We start from the raw sequence: 15372 nt of genomic DNA, 5'->3' as shown, positions 1-15372 counted from the left end.
GTGGGATTCCTCTTTTCCCCCTGCCAGGCACCTCTATATTCAACATCCTTTGTCCAGTAGATCCACTGTAGGTGTTGTTCAAACAAAGATTTCTTGGGATTCCCAAAGGGTAACTAATTGAGGTCCACCGATTTTTCGGCGGGCTGATATTATCGGTCAATATTAGCCATTTGGTCATCTATTGGCAGACAAAGGAAAATACACAAAAACTAACTGATCTGCGAAGGATGGGACAGAGCATCATAGAATAAATAAATTTAACATGTTTTGTTAAGATGTGTCTGAAATAATAAAAAACTTACTTGCAGATATATCAGATTTTTAAATCACCAAATCCATATCAGTCTTAAAAATCCTTTATTGGTGGGGATCTAGGAGCTGTTCCAAGACCTACTTACCTTGGACAGCGTTTTTTCTGTTTTCATTTTAACCACTAATAAAAATGCTAACATGACAAAATGGCATTTGACACTGCAGCAGCAACAACAACTGCAAGGAGATAAAGCGTGAAATACCCAGTATAACATCACTTTGCTACATGTGGCGTGGACAGAATAGTGCAGCTGCAGCAGCTGCAGCAGTTTCTTCATTTTCTCACTGCATTGCTTTACCCAGTGCAGAAACCCAACATAGCAATTTAACATGAAATGCAAGCTAAATTTTTAGTCAGTGTTGCGTGCTTTTTTTTACTTTGGTCAGCTACATGATGATTCGCTGATATTACACAGCTAAACTTTACGTGGATTATTTTTGTCAGTCATCAGTGCTGCAGCACCCTGCAGTTGACCAATCACTATATATGTATGCATTTCCTTTTTTAGTTCCAACTTTAGAGAAATTATTTTACATCACAAAGAGACCTTTGAGTGACTTAGGCTACGTTCACACTGCAGGCGAAAGCGCATCAAATCCGATTTTTTGGACTCTATGCGACCCATATCCGATCATGGTATGACAGTGTGAACTAGGGCTGGGTATCGTCACTGATTTCTAGAATCGATTCAATTCCGATTCACAAGGTCCCGAAACGATTCGATCCACGATTCGATTTAATTCGATTCGATTCACTTCGATTTGAATCTGGGAAATTTTGACAGTCAGAAATATTATAATTCAGATCAGTACATTTACATATTTTTGTATCTATAAAAAGGAAGCTGACACACGCAAGACTTTATCAAAGGTGTGAGCGTCACAGCAGAGGCCTTTGTGTCAAAGTAGCTGAAGATAAAACACAGAAAAACATGAAGGTGATTTTCCTGGGATTTTATAAAAATATTCTGCAGTACATCAAAAATGAAAGAAAACTATTAATCAACACATGAACATTACCTCTGAAGTTACAGCGGTTTTATTAGAGACACGGCTAAGCGTTTTGCATTTTGCATAATTTTAAAAAGTTTAAATTTGTTCAGTATTGAACGGCAGAAATTAGGTTTTATTTTCGGAAGTATATAAAACGAAGAAAAAAAAACGTCGGCCGACAGCGCTGTAAACAACGGTAGACTTGTGCGTAACAAGCAAGTGAATAATGCAGAAAACAGAGAGAGAGCTGTGCATCGTGATCGAAGCAAAAGAGTGAATACATGATGATGTTTATGTGAAGCGTAGTTTGGATCTTCTTTTGCTGCTGGTTCGGTCAATATTGTTTGGAGAGACATCAAACTAACAGCTTTAGAATCAGCGCATAAAGGGCGTGAACACAAAGCGCGGACCCGCCGACAGATCAGAATCAGCGAGCTCTCGGCTTTCAGCCCCGACCGTGAGAAAGGCAACATCTAACTGATTCTGATCTGCGGGCTGCGCTGTGTGTTTAAGTCTTTGTGCAGAATCCGTGTTCCTGCTCTCATTTACTGTCTTAGCTGTTTGGTGGTTGTTGAAATTTTGTGAGATTTCACCAGAGATTCTGGCATTTCGGGCAAAATAAATTTATATTAAAAAATCGATTCAGTATTTTAATGAATCGATTTTACGTTATCCAAGCCAGAATCGATTTTAATCGATAAATCGATTATAAAAACCCACCCCTAGTGTGAACGGCACAAATCCGATATTTTCAAATCCGATCTGGGTCACTTTCGTATGTGGTACTGAATCCGATGCATATCCGATGTTTTAGAAAGCGACTGCTGTGTGAACGGTCATGTCGCATTAAATCCGTCTTTTACGTCACTGATACAAGACATACGCCAATTATCAGCGCCGGAGAAGCGCCTGAGAAGACATCGCGAACACTTCCTGGCCATCCCGTGTAGATGCTAGTGAAACTATTGGGAAGACAACGTGAACATTTATTTATACTGTATAATCTGCAGATTCTGACAGAAATCTGCAACTCCGCTCCTCTCTAAAACAGCAATAAGGATCATTATTAGGTTATTTAAATTGTTATGTAAATAACAAAATAACTTAAAGCAAAAATTGGGAAACGTAAAGTCCGAAGTCTGTATTAAGGGCCATCAGTCAAACAATACTGTTTGCTCTGGGTCTAAACAGAGCGCGTTGTGTGTGACGTCTTCTTTTGCGCATGCGGACCTCTTTGAGCGTTCACACTAGAGCGCGCTTGCTGTCGCATTTTATTTGTAGTGTGAACAAGCAGACAAAAAAATCGGATTTGATCAAAAAATCAGAATTGAGCATTAAGACCTGCAGTGTGAACGTAGCCTTAGACTTCAGTCATACAGGCCTAGAGACCAGTTGGCAACAACCTGGAAACCTCTGCTTGTAGTTTGCAGATCTTTGTCATTTGATTTCAAAGCTGCAAATAAAGTTGTGTTGCAAACTGAAAAGCGAGAGGGTGATTTCAAAGCAAAGGTTGTAGCACTGAGGAACAACTTGTGTTTCTAAGGCGAATTTTTTTTTTCCATAGATTGTCTCCTGCTTTGTGAGTAGCTTGAGTAGCAAGTCAACATCTTCCACACAAACTATTGCCAACTGCAACAACCTGCTAGCAACCAAAACAACAGCACCAAGTGCCTCTTTGAAGCAAGGTTCCCATTAACAACTGCGAGAAAAACCTCCCCAGCTTGTCATAGAATACACATTTTTTCCTTGCGACTAGAAGTTACCAGATGGTTGCCTAGTTGGTCTCTAGGCCTGTATGACTGAGGCCTTACTCAAAGGTCTTGTGATGTAAAATACTTTCCCTAAAGTTGGAGCTAAAAAAGAAAATGCAAGAGTTCTCAAGGGAACTAAGAACCAGTGCCACACTTGAGAAATAGCTTCAAATGTTTTAAAGTATCAGATTTCTATGCCTCTTAGCTTATCAATTCCTTTATCAATGCCTGCAGGTGCTGGCAGTGTGCACTTTGATTGCAAAACAACCTCATACACATGTCTAGTGTTACCACATAAAGGAGTTATGGCAGAGAGGAAGAAGAGGCTCAGAGCATGACTTGATTTCACTAATAAAAATGAGAACAGTTCTGGTTGTTGCAATGACTGCAAAGTGATTATTTCAAGTAGGGATGGAAACACCAGCAACATGCTGAAACATCTCACACACAACGTGAGCTTCACTTCCATGTATGTGACGCTCTAAATACATGCAGAACAAGTGCTATTGCTACTGTCGCCCAACAGTGCTGCTTAGTGGTAACTGGCACTAAATAAGCTGAAATGTAATAACATTAGCACCATGCTTAAAGCTTAAATTGTGGGGCGACTTGTGGGTTGGGAAGCTCATCTGTAACCAGAAGGTTGCCGGTTCGATCCCCCTGCTCTCTCTGTCCTGGTCCTTGGGCAAGACCGCCTACTGGTGATGGCCAGAGGGGCCGATGTTGCGATATGGCAGCTTCACTTCTGTCAGCCTGCCCCAGGGCAGCTATGGCTACAACTGTGGTTTGCCTGCACCAGTGAATAGTAGAATAGTAGAATTGTAAAGCGCTTTGGATGCCCAGAAAAGCGCTATATAAATGCAATCCATTATTATAAATTAAAACAAATGCCCCACAAACATGCTCTCATTTCCTCCACCTCAGATGCTGATGTTACAGCTAGCATTAGGCAGTACTCTGTTTGGGACTTTAGATAATGAAGTTGTTCTGACAAAAAAACCTCACTGTACTCATTTTCTCACATAAAATTGAGCCAAGAATTGATAAAGAACCAGATCAATAAGCACATCACATTAAAGAAATCTACAAAATCTTATCAATTCCCATCTCTAGCCTTGACACAAAAAACTACCTGCCATTCAGAATGGGAAAAGCGGGACTGATCCATGTTGTTTATTTGAACTGTCACAGGAATGTTAATGGAAACCTGGATGTAATAGCATAAATCATCAAAGTGCGCCGATGCAAAGAGCTTCTAGGGTAGGTACTTCAATTTCTGGTAAAAGTTTTCAATATCTGGATTCAAATTTTTTCATAACAACTTACTGCCAAACTAGTGTCCCTAGCACGTTTCAAAGCCTTTCAGTGACTTTTTAAAAAGTCAAAATCATTGTCTCTGGAACAATGAATCATGTACTATTCTAGTCTTCTTAACTCTGATCTAATATTCATCACACATCTGACAGAACTGCTGGATCACTTCATCAGCTGGAATCAATAGAAAAAACATCTTGATAATAAGAAATTGCTCACCTGACGTATATTGTAATCTTGAAAAGGTATAGAACGCTGTAGGTCATTATTTCTTAAAGTCTGATTAACCTCCCTCACTTGAGGTCATAAACAGATTGAGTACAGTTTTATTATGTAGACACATCATCAAATCATAAAGAGCTCATGTTATAGAAGAATATTTATTCATCTCTGGTTTACAATAAATAAAAGAAGACAATTTGACTGTCTTTAGCTACTTTATAATACAGGTTCCTTCACCACCACGCCACATGGCCTGCTAATTGTGGCTTTCTTTATTCATTTATATCACATTACTTACTGTTTACTTTACCGAGGAATGGCAGAACTGGCTTTATGCCTGAGTACACACCGTACTCAGGTCTTAGGTAAATGTTAAATGATTCAAAATGCCACCATCTCACAATACAAAAATAATTATTTGGAATGTAGGGTATTTTGCCTTAATAACCAAGAACAAGCTTCTGGCAGACTAAATTAAATTTAGCTTTTATATGACAAAATGGATCACATGTGAAATATTAAAACTGCAATAAGTAGAAATCAAAAACAGGAACCCCCCCCCAAAACAACAACAACCACAACAAAACCAACATGAGAAAAACCAATAAGAAAGACAACAAACATAAGAACCACAGCTTTTCTTCACCTTTGTCTAGTAAAAAGCCATGGTTATGCACATGCTCTTATGCCATGTCATTTGCCTTCGAACAGGATTCGAAGCCATTCTGCATTAAGTGAACTTAAAAAATGTCTTTGCACAGTGGATTTTATTAAAATTCAATTATAATTTTCTAGTTAATGTGAAATATTCTACAGCCTGGTCAGACGTGAATGTGGGCTTTTAGGAAGTGAAAAAAAGCAATGGACAAGGGGTGCACTGGATTATCATACTGTTTTCATAATTGATGAAGGCCAAAGTGAAGTTTGATTGATTCCCCAGCCTTACTTTTTGCTATTTACTCTCAATCTGGGTTTGGCCAAAGTATTCCATCTAGATTTTCTAAAGCCAGAGGCCAGGCTTAAAACAGTAAGTCAAACTCCAAGTATCTCCAGTGATTACAGTCATGATCTGATTTAACAAGTGATTTGTTGTGCAGCTGTAGTGAACAATATTAAGTCAGCAAAGACAAATGCCGAATAAGAAATGCTGATGCATAACTTCCCCAGCACTACACTTTGGTAGTTATCCATTCAGCCACGAGTGAACAAAGAAGGGCAGAGGGCTTATAGCCTTATAGTATAGTTTTTTTATTTCATATTCTGTATAGTTTTTCATATTTATATCCTGTTCATAGCCTGTACATAGCTTGTACTCCCTACAGCCTGTACATACTTATAGTAATAGCATATTCATAACATACTTCATACCGTGTACATTATAACATACCATAATAGACCCATTTCTGTAATATATGCACATATCTATATTATTGCTAATATATATTTGTAATATATCTATATCATGGCTAAAGCACTTCTGGATGGATGCAAACTGCATTTCGTTGCCTTGTACCTGTGACATGTGCAATGACAATAAAGTTGAATTCTACTCTATTCTAACATAAGCAAATCCCCTTGTATCCCCCTTACAGGAAATTCCATCGCCACTTAACTCAAGCACAATAGCCCTTTTTAATGCTCATAAATGGCAAATACATGTTTAGTGGGTGGAGCTCAGTTGGTGACAGAAAGTGAATGTTTTCCAGTTTCATATCTTGTGGGAAAACCCAGCAAATGTACTGAAGACAATTCACTGACGTACCAAATACAGCAGGAGGCAAGGCCATAGCATGTAGCTGTAAAAGACGTAGGCTATGGACTTTCCACACACTACCTCTGTTCTGAAGAAGTAACAGTGAGGGAATAAATTGTGGACTTTTAGATCCCCTGAGAGAAATCCTCTATAACCACATAGTCACATATCACATTGTTCAGTCTACTGAAAGTGGCAGCTTTGCAGTTGCTTTACTAACTACATTTCTAACTGTGCCTTTATGTGTGTTTAAGATCTTCTATCTTAAAAATGCACTCAAATTCTGAATGGACGTGTTCACTTTAATCTGCTTATTTAAGCGACTAGCAGCAACATGGCAACCAGAGACCAGAGAAAGTCAATGACATTCAGCGACTTCAAACAAAAGGAGCAGAATAGCAGCTACAAAGGGGGGAGGGGGGGGGGGGCTCTCAAATAAGGTTGTCTAAAGTTCCCAACATCAAAAGTTTTATGACAAATGACATTTTGAAGTTTCAACTTCAATGACACTAACATATTAAACAGATATTATAACCTGGCCAGTACACATACTGATGGCACCTAGTGCCAATGACTAATAATAATGTAATATTGTTAATGTTGGAACTAACATTATTCCTCATCGCTAACATTAAGATATCACAATGCTCTTTGTCTAAAAAGTGTTACCTTTCTCATGAAGTCGCAGACTGAAGCTGAGAAAAGGCAACAATGGCTTACACTCCAAATTGGTCTACAAACACAGATGTAAATCTTACAAGCAAGCACGACATGGTCCCAAGTCTGTAACTGACAGACTGTTGTGACTATGCTGGACAGCTTTTTCCTTTGGGTCATGCTGCTTTTTAAAGCAAGCCACCATCAGTTCGTTCTTTCTACAGGAAACCAACAACCAACTTGATTTGGTTCAAATGCAGTGATCCCAGTGTAAAACAGAATCTGCCTACTTCACAATGCACTTCATTCCTGAAAAAAAAACTATCATGCAACAAATAAACCTACAAAGGGATTGGAAGCACCACTTTGCAAGGAAACTGGACATAAACTGATGATAAATGGGCAGAAAAACCCCAAATACTCATACAATACTGATACCATATATATGTCCATGTTTTTCTCTTGTAGATAAAAAAAAAAGCTGACCAACTGTCAAAGTGACAACAACAAAGTTTACATTAATTAAAAGTGAGTAGGGCAGGGCAATATGACCAAAAATATTTATCACGATATACATTTGAAAATTTGCGATAACGATATAACTGACGATATAATTGACACTAGACAAAATACTGTACAACTCCACATTAAAGTTACATAAAAATGTAACAGTGCAAATTCCTTGCTGACAGTTTAACCAAAAGGCATTTCCAGTGGAAACTGGTCGACATATCCTCAGCATAACCACGTGTAATATCCATAAAACTTAAAAAGAGGTTATACACACACAATACCGTAATATTATGTTGAAGCACAGTACGTATCACTCCGCGAGGTGATACGTACTGTCGGAGCCGTAATGCTCCGACAATCCATCAAGCGGTGTGGCTTCGTAGCTTAGCAAAGTCGTACTAAAACATCTGACAGATTTTCGAGCGCCGTGTACCACATAAAATCGTTTCGAGGTCAGTAAACACAACCAGAATTCATACATAAGGCACACGGGATTATAAGGGAAAAATCAGAAAAATCAAAGGATTGATTTTAAGTGTGTCGTATTTTCCAAACAACACGGTAATAACGACGGCCCGCTAGCATGCTCTACCAAAAATAGTGCTTTGTTGTGTATCTGATGGACGGAAGCTAAACCAGTTCCACACCACTGAAGTTGCAGCATTTTAACAAACCAGTTCTGGTTCATCCGTTTCATTTAACGATCCGCTTTCGCTCTTCTCGTTCTGCGTCGCCGCCACGTGCGTATGTAAACATAAGCAGTGCGCATGCGCGTTTTACCCATATTCTATCGCGATATTTCATTTTCCTATCGTTGCCCAAAATTACACCGGTATTACAGTGAACGGTATGATATAGCCCAGCCCTAAAAGTGAGTGTGTAAAAATTTGACTTACACTTCCCAATTCAACTCCATGATCCAAGCTGCTGTAGGACAAACATGTTTTAATCAGCCAACATATCAAGAACATTAAATTTAGACTGTACCCCATGAATGCTGCGGCCAGCTGGCATGTTTCTGTAACAGTTTGGACCGGCTCTGTCCCGCAGTTTCTCCCTATCTATGGAAAGCTATCAATCCATTGTTTACCTCAGCTGTCAATGCTGGTTGAAAAGCATCTACCCTTATTTAATCTAAACGAGGCTGTAAAACTTTGTGAAAAAATAAGGATACAGGTCAGTGTTTCAAAGAAGCTCACTTCTATCTGATGACAGCCATACCGCCGTATTGTGGTTTTTGCCACAATAGCCGCTGGTAGTCAAACTATCCCTGAAGTAACTTTGTTGGAGTCTCTGGAGAGAATAAACTTCCATGATATAGGAAAGTGTGATTTTTAGGGTATCGTGAGGGAACATGGTGACTTCCACAAACCACAAACCTACTCCTATGTATTTTAAATTTATATTAATGATTTTTTTTAATTGACTGATGTAAGTTTTTTAAGTTTAGGAGAATGCATCAATTAGTTGGAAGACATAATTGTTCACTAATGTATGTATATTGATGAGTACAATTTTTTTTTTCTATTAAATAACCTCAAAAAATGACTAACTCCACTGTTAAGGGGTGGGTTGTTTTTTGTTGACTTGCTCTCTCACAATAACACAAAGTGGGTAAAAGGCAGACATACAGATTTCTATGCAACCAGATTCAGCCCAAAAATCGGATCTGCAGCAATACCTCTAACTTTGCTGAAGTGGTGACAACAGCTATAACTTTGTCATAAGAACAAGCCAAGACACATGACAATGCCTCTAGTTCCAAACCCACTTAATAACTGCACATTCAGCATACAGCCCAAAAGTGACTAACGCTTTAATCACCGGGAGTCCTTCTGGGAAACGTTGACAAAGAAGGTTTTGCAAAGCTAAGGTTAACAAAACAAGAAAATTACAACTTTTGACAAACTAACCTCACTCCTGGAATGGCTTCCATCGGAATTACAAAACAATACCATATGTGGAGGTGGATTTTTCCCTTTAAACCATAACTCCTTCAGTTGAACTTCTCCTTGGCCGGTAATAAAAGGCAGTGGCTGTACTGTGTGAAGCTTCCAGGTGTGAATGTGAAGCAGGGTGCTGCTCTGGCATGCACGCTCAGCAAACCTTCACTGGCTGAAAAATAAAGGGTGAACAAATTGGACTAAAGCAGTCCTGAGCTCCTGCCTTACGCCTACATAAGGGCAGCGCTGAGAATAGGGGGCCATCATAATTAATTATGTTTATAGTGACTAATTAAATCTGATTGATGCAGGCATGAAAACTATGACAGTGGACTGAAAGGAAAGAGTAAAATGTGATTACTTACAACTCCACTGCCACACATTACATCAAAAGCATTTTAATTTTTGTTTTAATGAGGCTCGATCTAACCTGCACAGATCAGCCTTGGCTATCAGCATTTTTATATACAGATAGACAGAGAGATCGATTTCAACAATAGCCACCACATAAAGTGGAATATAATGCCTTAAAATTTCAAAATATTACTATGTTTATTAATTGTGTAAACTGCTCAACAATATAATTACACTTAATTAATTGTGCAGTCCTGTTCTGTACGAGGACAATTATGATCACAAACGGATTATTGGATTGGGAGCACTCTGTACAATTTGTTCTGTAAAAAACAGTCTCATTATATCGGGTCTCTGTTACCGAGTGCATTGTATATAGGTTAGTTTTCTCCTACCTTTTCTTTTTGAATCGATAAAGCTTTGGCAATAAGAAAGTTCGTTTCTGCCTTTCTATTGTACCTGGACACGTTATTGTGGCTTGACAGCTTGTGTCGATGTAAAGAAATCAATATGCATTGAATAAGTGCAATTAAAATTCAACTGTAGAGGCTCCGAGTGATATTTACTCAGCGCAATTTGGGTCCTATACAGGATTTGTTTACACGCATTATTTCTACTTTAATCAGAACACAACGATCTTACTGGGAAATGTGGGTCGTTGTCTTTACAAAACAGTGTTTTGATAGCGAAGAAAGTCTAAAAATGACTGTTTCTGATTCTATGGCACTAAAAATGCACGATCTGCTCCGCTAACATCTGCACTTCCCATGGCCTTGAGCAAGCAATTGAACTGACAAATGTCCCAGTGGAGCATCTCAGCGACCAATGGTGAGATGTCTGTGGCTGTTTCCAGGTGTAAATATGTGCAGTCGTATGAATAATAAGCAGCTGCCAAGACAAAGCATGTCTGCTGAAAAAATAAATAAATAAAATCTCCCCACAGTATTCGAAGACAAAAAGAATAAAAATAAAGCAGCGAACGCATCGAGTGACAGTGTGCACAGTTGCTGATAATGACAATAATATGCTGGCGATGCTGATAAAAGTTTCAACATTTTAAAAGCAGAACATTTTTTTCATGCAAGCTGGTTTCCATTCACACTGCTTCATTGACATGTCATGTCACACAGGGATATGGTACCAGGCACCTTTTGCTCCTCACAGGTCAGAGGTCACAATAACTTCCAAGAAACAGAAAAGGAGAGTTAACTCACACTACTTGACCCTCGCCCTGTATTCCCCATGTGCCCCACTATGTGCTTAGACTCCACAAGAAAAAAAAAAGAGTGTCTGACTGCATGTGTTTCAATCATCTGCAACTTTGAAAATTGTTTTCCAGCACCAAAAATAAAGCAAAATATATATATATATATATATTCAGGTTTATGCAAACTAACCACATGCTGCTGCTAATACCAAAACACCAACATTAGATTACCGCAGTCATTTTTCTGCCTGATAATAAACCCGAGCAACCACGTGAACACGGGCTTTTGATATCAATACCAATCACTGCCTAATCATATTCAGTTTCCTGGTTTGGGGAGGTTAAAGGTGGCCTGTTAGCAAGTAGCAGGCTAAAGCTAAGGCTAACACTGGCAGAAGTAAAACAGTTCACACATGCACACAACTCACAAACAAGGCTCCAAATCACGTGTAATAAACGCCAGCCTTGGGTGGCCTTTAGTTTGCAGCCGTTTGGGGCTAGAAATCCTGTATTTGCCGAAACTCGTGAGAAGACAGGCATCACAATGTGGCTATAGTCGTAGCCTCCCTTGAGCACGACTAGAGCAGAAACTTCAAAACCGAGATATCATTTATACACATTAATTATACATCAATTAATCTCACATGAAAGTCTCGCAGAGTCTCGCTGGCGGACGCCTCGGAGAGAAACAGCCCGCCGCCACCAGCGGTGCAGCAGGGCAGTCAGAGCGGGCAGAGAGCTCTCGGTGCCCCGCCGTGTGCCAGCCTCGATGCCCGGTAGAATTTGGGAGTCCTCAACTGGCCCGGGCCGGTGTGTGCGTGCATTCAGCGGAGGGAGGGGGCGAGGGAGGGGGCGGCAGCGGAAAATGGACAAAAAAAGGAGAACGAGAGAGCTCCTCTTTTTTATTTTTGAATGTCAATGATGGTTTTTAACTGCCCTCAACACACACGTTTATCGTCTGGGGGACCAGGGGTACGAAATATGGCACAAAAATAGTCGGGGGGGGGGGGGGGGGGGGGGGGTAAAATATTCAGCAGTTCCCGTCTCCCCTCCGCTCCGTGTCAGCGCGGTGTGATGTCCGTTAAGACCGAGTTCCCTCCTCCTCCGGCCGAATGGCAGCTACCGACATGGGACAGACACGCGTTGTTCCCCCTCCAAAATGTCGCTTATGCTATATCACAGCGAATAAATGCTTTATTGCATCTCCACCAAAAAGCGGACTCGGGAACCACGCGGGGCTATCTTCACTCTAAGGAACTAAGATTCTTAAGGTATTTTTTAAAGGAGAAGCGGGGGGTCTACAGCGGAGGGCGATCCTGGCACTCCATCTTTAGCCGACATCAACAGGTCATCCCGGGACACAAATGCGCTGCAACTGTGGACGAGACAGACGGATGGATCCGGCATGGCGAGAGAGGAGAGGAGAGGAGGGGAAAGGAAAGGAAAGTAGGGGGCTGGCTGTAAAATCTTAACCCATTTACCGACAGCAGCCTATGCCATGAGATTACACAAATAAGCAACTACCAGCGTCGTTCAAATGCAGCAATGTCTAAAAGGAAGAGGGGAATAAATGCACGCCTCGCTCAAACCTCAGGTAGTTTCTGAGAAAGTTCAGGAATGCTAGAGAAAGAGGAGCACAGGTCTCAGGAGAAGACAGTCGCCCAGGGGCAGCCCGAGGCGACGAGTGAGTGGTGCCGGTGTGAAGTGGTTAAAGTTTTGGTCTGTCCCCAATCACCCATCCCCCATAGGAGCCAGCACAACTTTACCACCCCACTCCCCTAAAAAACAATAGCCTAACCTCCACTTCAACAAAACGCCTAAGTCCCATACACCACCCCTCCATCTAAATTCACCCACAGAAATGTAAGCACATACAAACACGCAGTGGTGGGCACGGGCAACTAGCAAACCCGGCCCCCCAACCACCCTCCCCAACGGGCCGAGTCCGAACCGTTACACACGGTGACCCGCCGAGCTTCCACTCACCCCTCGGCTGTGTTCGCTGGAAAGTGTTTCAATGGAGGAGCAAAGCAGAAGCGGTCTAGTGTCTCCCTCCGCCTCACTACAGACACTCATTCACTGTGACTGTACGCCGTGAACCAGCAGCGGAGCACGCATACACATACATTACTTTGCGAGCGCGCAGGATGTCGGGCGTGCACGCACGCACACACGTGCCAGCGAGAAGAGCGCGGAGCTATCGAGGAGGACGCAGAGGAGCAGAGCGGGGATTTTTTTTTTGAAACTCTCCCAGGGGTTGCAGACAGATCGCAGAGCTACCGATGGACAGACAGACATACACAGACACACAGAGGCTGTGTGTCTGTGTGTCTTGGACACTTTGTTTACTGTATGCTATATTGTCAGCAGTTCACAGGTGCCTAATGTAAAATGACTAGCCCACCTATTGATGTATTATTAGTGTCTTTACATCAAAAAGTCAGAGTTGCATGATGTCATAACTTCAAACCAAAGTAAAATAAAAAAGTTTACCTCAGTGGTAATCAAAATAAACCTCACCAAATCTTTAATTTGTCCCCAAAGCCTTTAAAAACAAGTTAAGGGGTAAATTATAGGCTCGCCCACACACCCACCCTGTTTTCATTCAGTGCAGACAATGCGGAGCAAAGTTTACATTTTTCTGCATTTAAAGATATAGCGAATTTTTTTTCATGTCAAAATGCATAGATATTTTTTCATCGCTTTTATTCGTTTTATACAAGGCTAAACTGTTTTGTTTTTTCATTTTGAAAGATGGTTAAATAAGACAGAAATAATTTAGAAAACCGGTAAAAATGCATAGAAATACAGAAATAGTCACACGGGTAATGTAAATACAGATGTAGCCCAACAGCAATAAAACTGGCGGTAATCAGATTACATCCGAAGGAATAACGGATCACGGGTTCGAGCCCACGCGCCGCTGCGGGCAGGTAGACTGCCAGCGTCCCCAGCCGACCCGACCGTCTGAGCCCCACCCACCAGTCCACCCACTCAACCCCACTCACTCACCGGCGTGTCTTTGGTGCTGGAACCAATTCCCCTCCGATGCCCGACACCGCGCGGACGTAAAGCCTGCCGGGCCGGCGGTTCGATCCCCGATGTCTGATCTGTACTGACAGTGCGTCTAGACTCCGGGCAGGTGAGCCCTCCGGGGCCTCCAGGCGCTGCGCACAGTGAATACTAAACAGGATGAGACTGCATTCAGGCACGGCACTGCGCTCCCCGCTCTCTCTCCCTGTCATGCCAAATACTATTAACTCTATAATTCTCCTGTGTCAGATGTATAGCGCCACGCTCTCTGGGCATTCATTGTCACAGCGCCCCCATCCAGATGTTCAGGCTCGTGTGCGTACAGTAGAAGCAGAACCCTCTGTATTTTTTATTTTTCCTCTCATTTACAGTCAACCATGTCCCATTTTGTGGAAGCTGGCTGCAAACCGCTCAATAAGCAGATGGTAGATATTTGATAGTGAATATGAGAAAGACTGCTGTATATGCAATATATTGCTTTTCAGTGTAACTCATTCGCTCTACTGTTCAAGTTGTAACCTATAAAATATTTGTAGCCAGGTGAAATACAAAGAGCACAGAAAACAAAAAACATCTTTAGGTAATCATGTATAACTTACACTTCACCAGGAGAGCTGGAGCTCTGTTTCAGGAATAAAATAAAATGGTAACCATTGCTCTACTTATTTTATTTTAATTTCAGGTTGTTGGGTGCGCCCCCCCCCCCCCCCCCAAATTGCTTACATTAAAACACAGCGTGAGATCTGTGCCGAAAGCTCACATGCCCTCTCTGCATGTCAGCTAAAGGACAATCTCAGGATTGAGTTTGGCAGTGTGTTCATTTAGACTGATGTAACAGTTATATAAATGAATAAGACTGTGGGAATTGTATCAGATATTTATATATGGCATAGATGTTGCCCGAGGCAGTGTTTATGCAAAGTTTCATCAAGATTGGTCCACTTGTCTAGGATGCAATAGTGAACACACAAACATATACTACAATCATCATTATCATAATTATTTATATTATTTTCATTATCATTATTATTAGTAGTAGTAGTATTAGTAGGATTGTTGTACAACGTATTACAATGCAAAATGTGCAATACTGTAATAATTCAGTTCAGCTATTTTATTGTTAGCACATGCAGAAGACTTGTTAATGTAAAAAAATATAGTGAGAGAAACTGTACTTAAACCAGTAATGGCTTTAGCAGTTGTTACAGTACTCATATAGCTACAAGCTACAACTGTGGTTTGCCTTCACCAGTGTATGAATGTGAGAGTGAATGAATAGTGATATTGTAAAGCGCTTTGAGGGGTCCCGAAACGCCCTAT

General features: G+C 41.0%; 1 protein-coding gene across 3 annotated transcripts in view; it reads right to left on the bottom strand.

The window, feature by feature from the left end:
- The window catches only part of nacc1b (nucleus accumbens associated 1, BEN and BTB (POZ) domain containing b), a 31256-nt gene extending 16884 nt beyond the window's left edge, over window positions 1-14372 (bottom strand). Inside the window, exon 1 of one of the 3 annotated variants that reach the window (XM_085164298.1) lies at window positions 14032-14372. In XM_085164298.1, the coding sequence (XP_085020424.1) occupies window positions 14032-14264 (233 nt within the window). In that variant the 5' untranslated portion in view covers window positions 14265-14372. The other 2 variants (XM_085164300.1, XM_085164299.1) reach the window with 2 other exon arrangements.
- Window positions 14373-15372: the final 1000 nt, after the last annotated feature.

This window comes from Neolamprologus multifasciatus, chromosome 6, assembly GCF_963576455.1.
Source record: "Neolamprologus multifasciatus chromosome 6, fNeoMul1.2, whole genome shotgun sequence".
NCBI lineage: Eukaryota > Metazoa > Chordata > Actinopteri > Cichliformes > Cichlidae > Neolamprologus > Neolamprologus multifasciatus.
The sequence above is the reverse complement of the archived record's forward strand: the minus strand, read 5'-3'. Positions and strand labels throughout refer to the sequence as shown.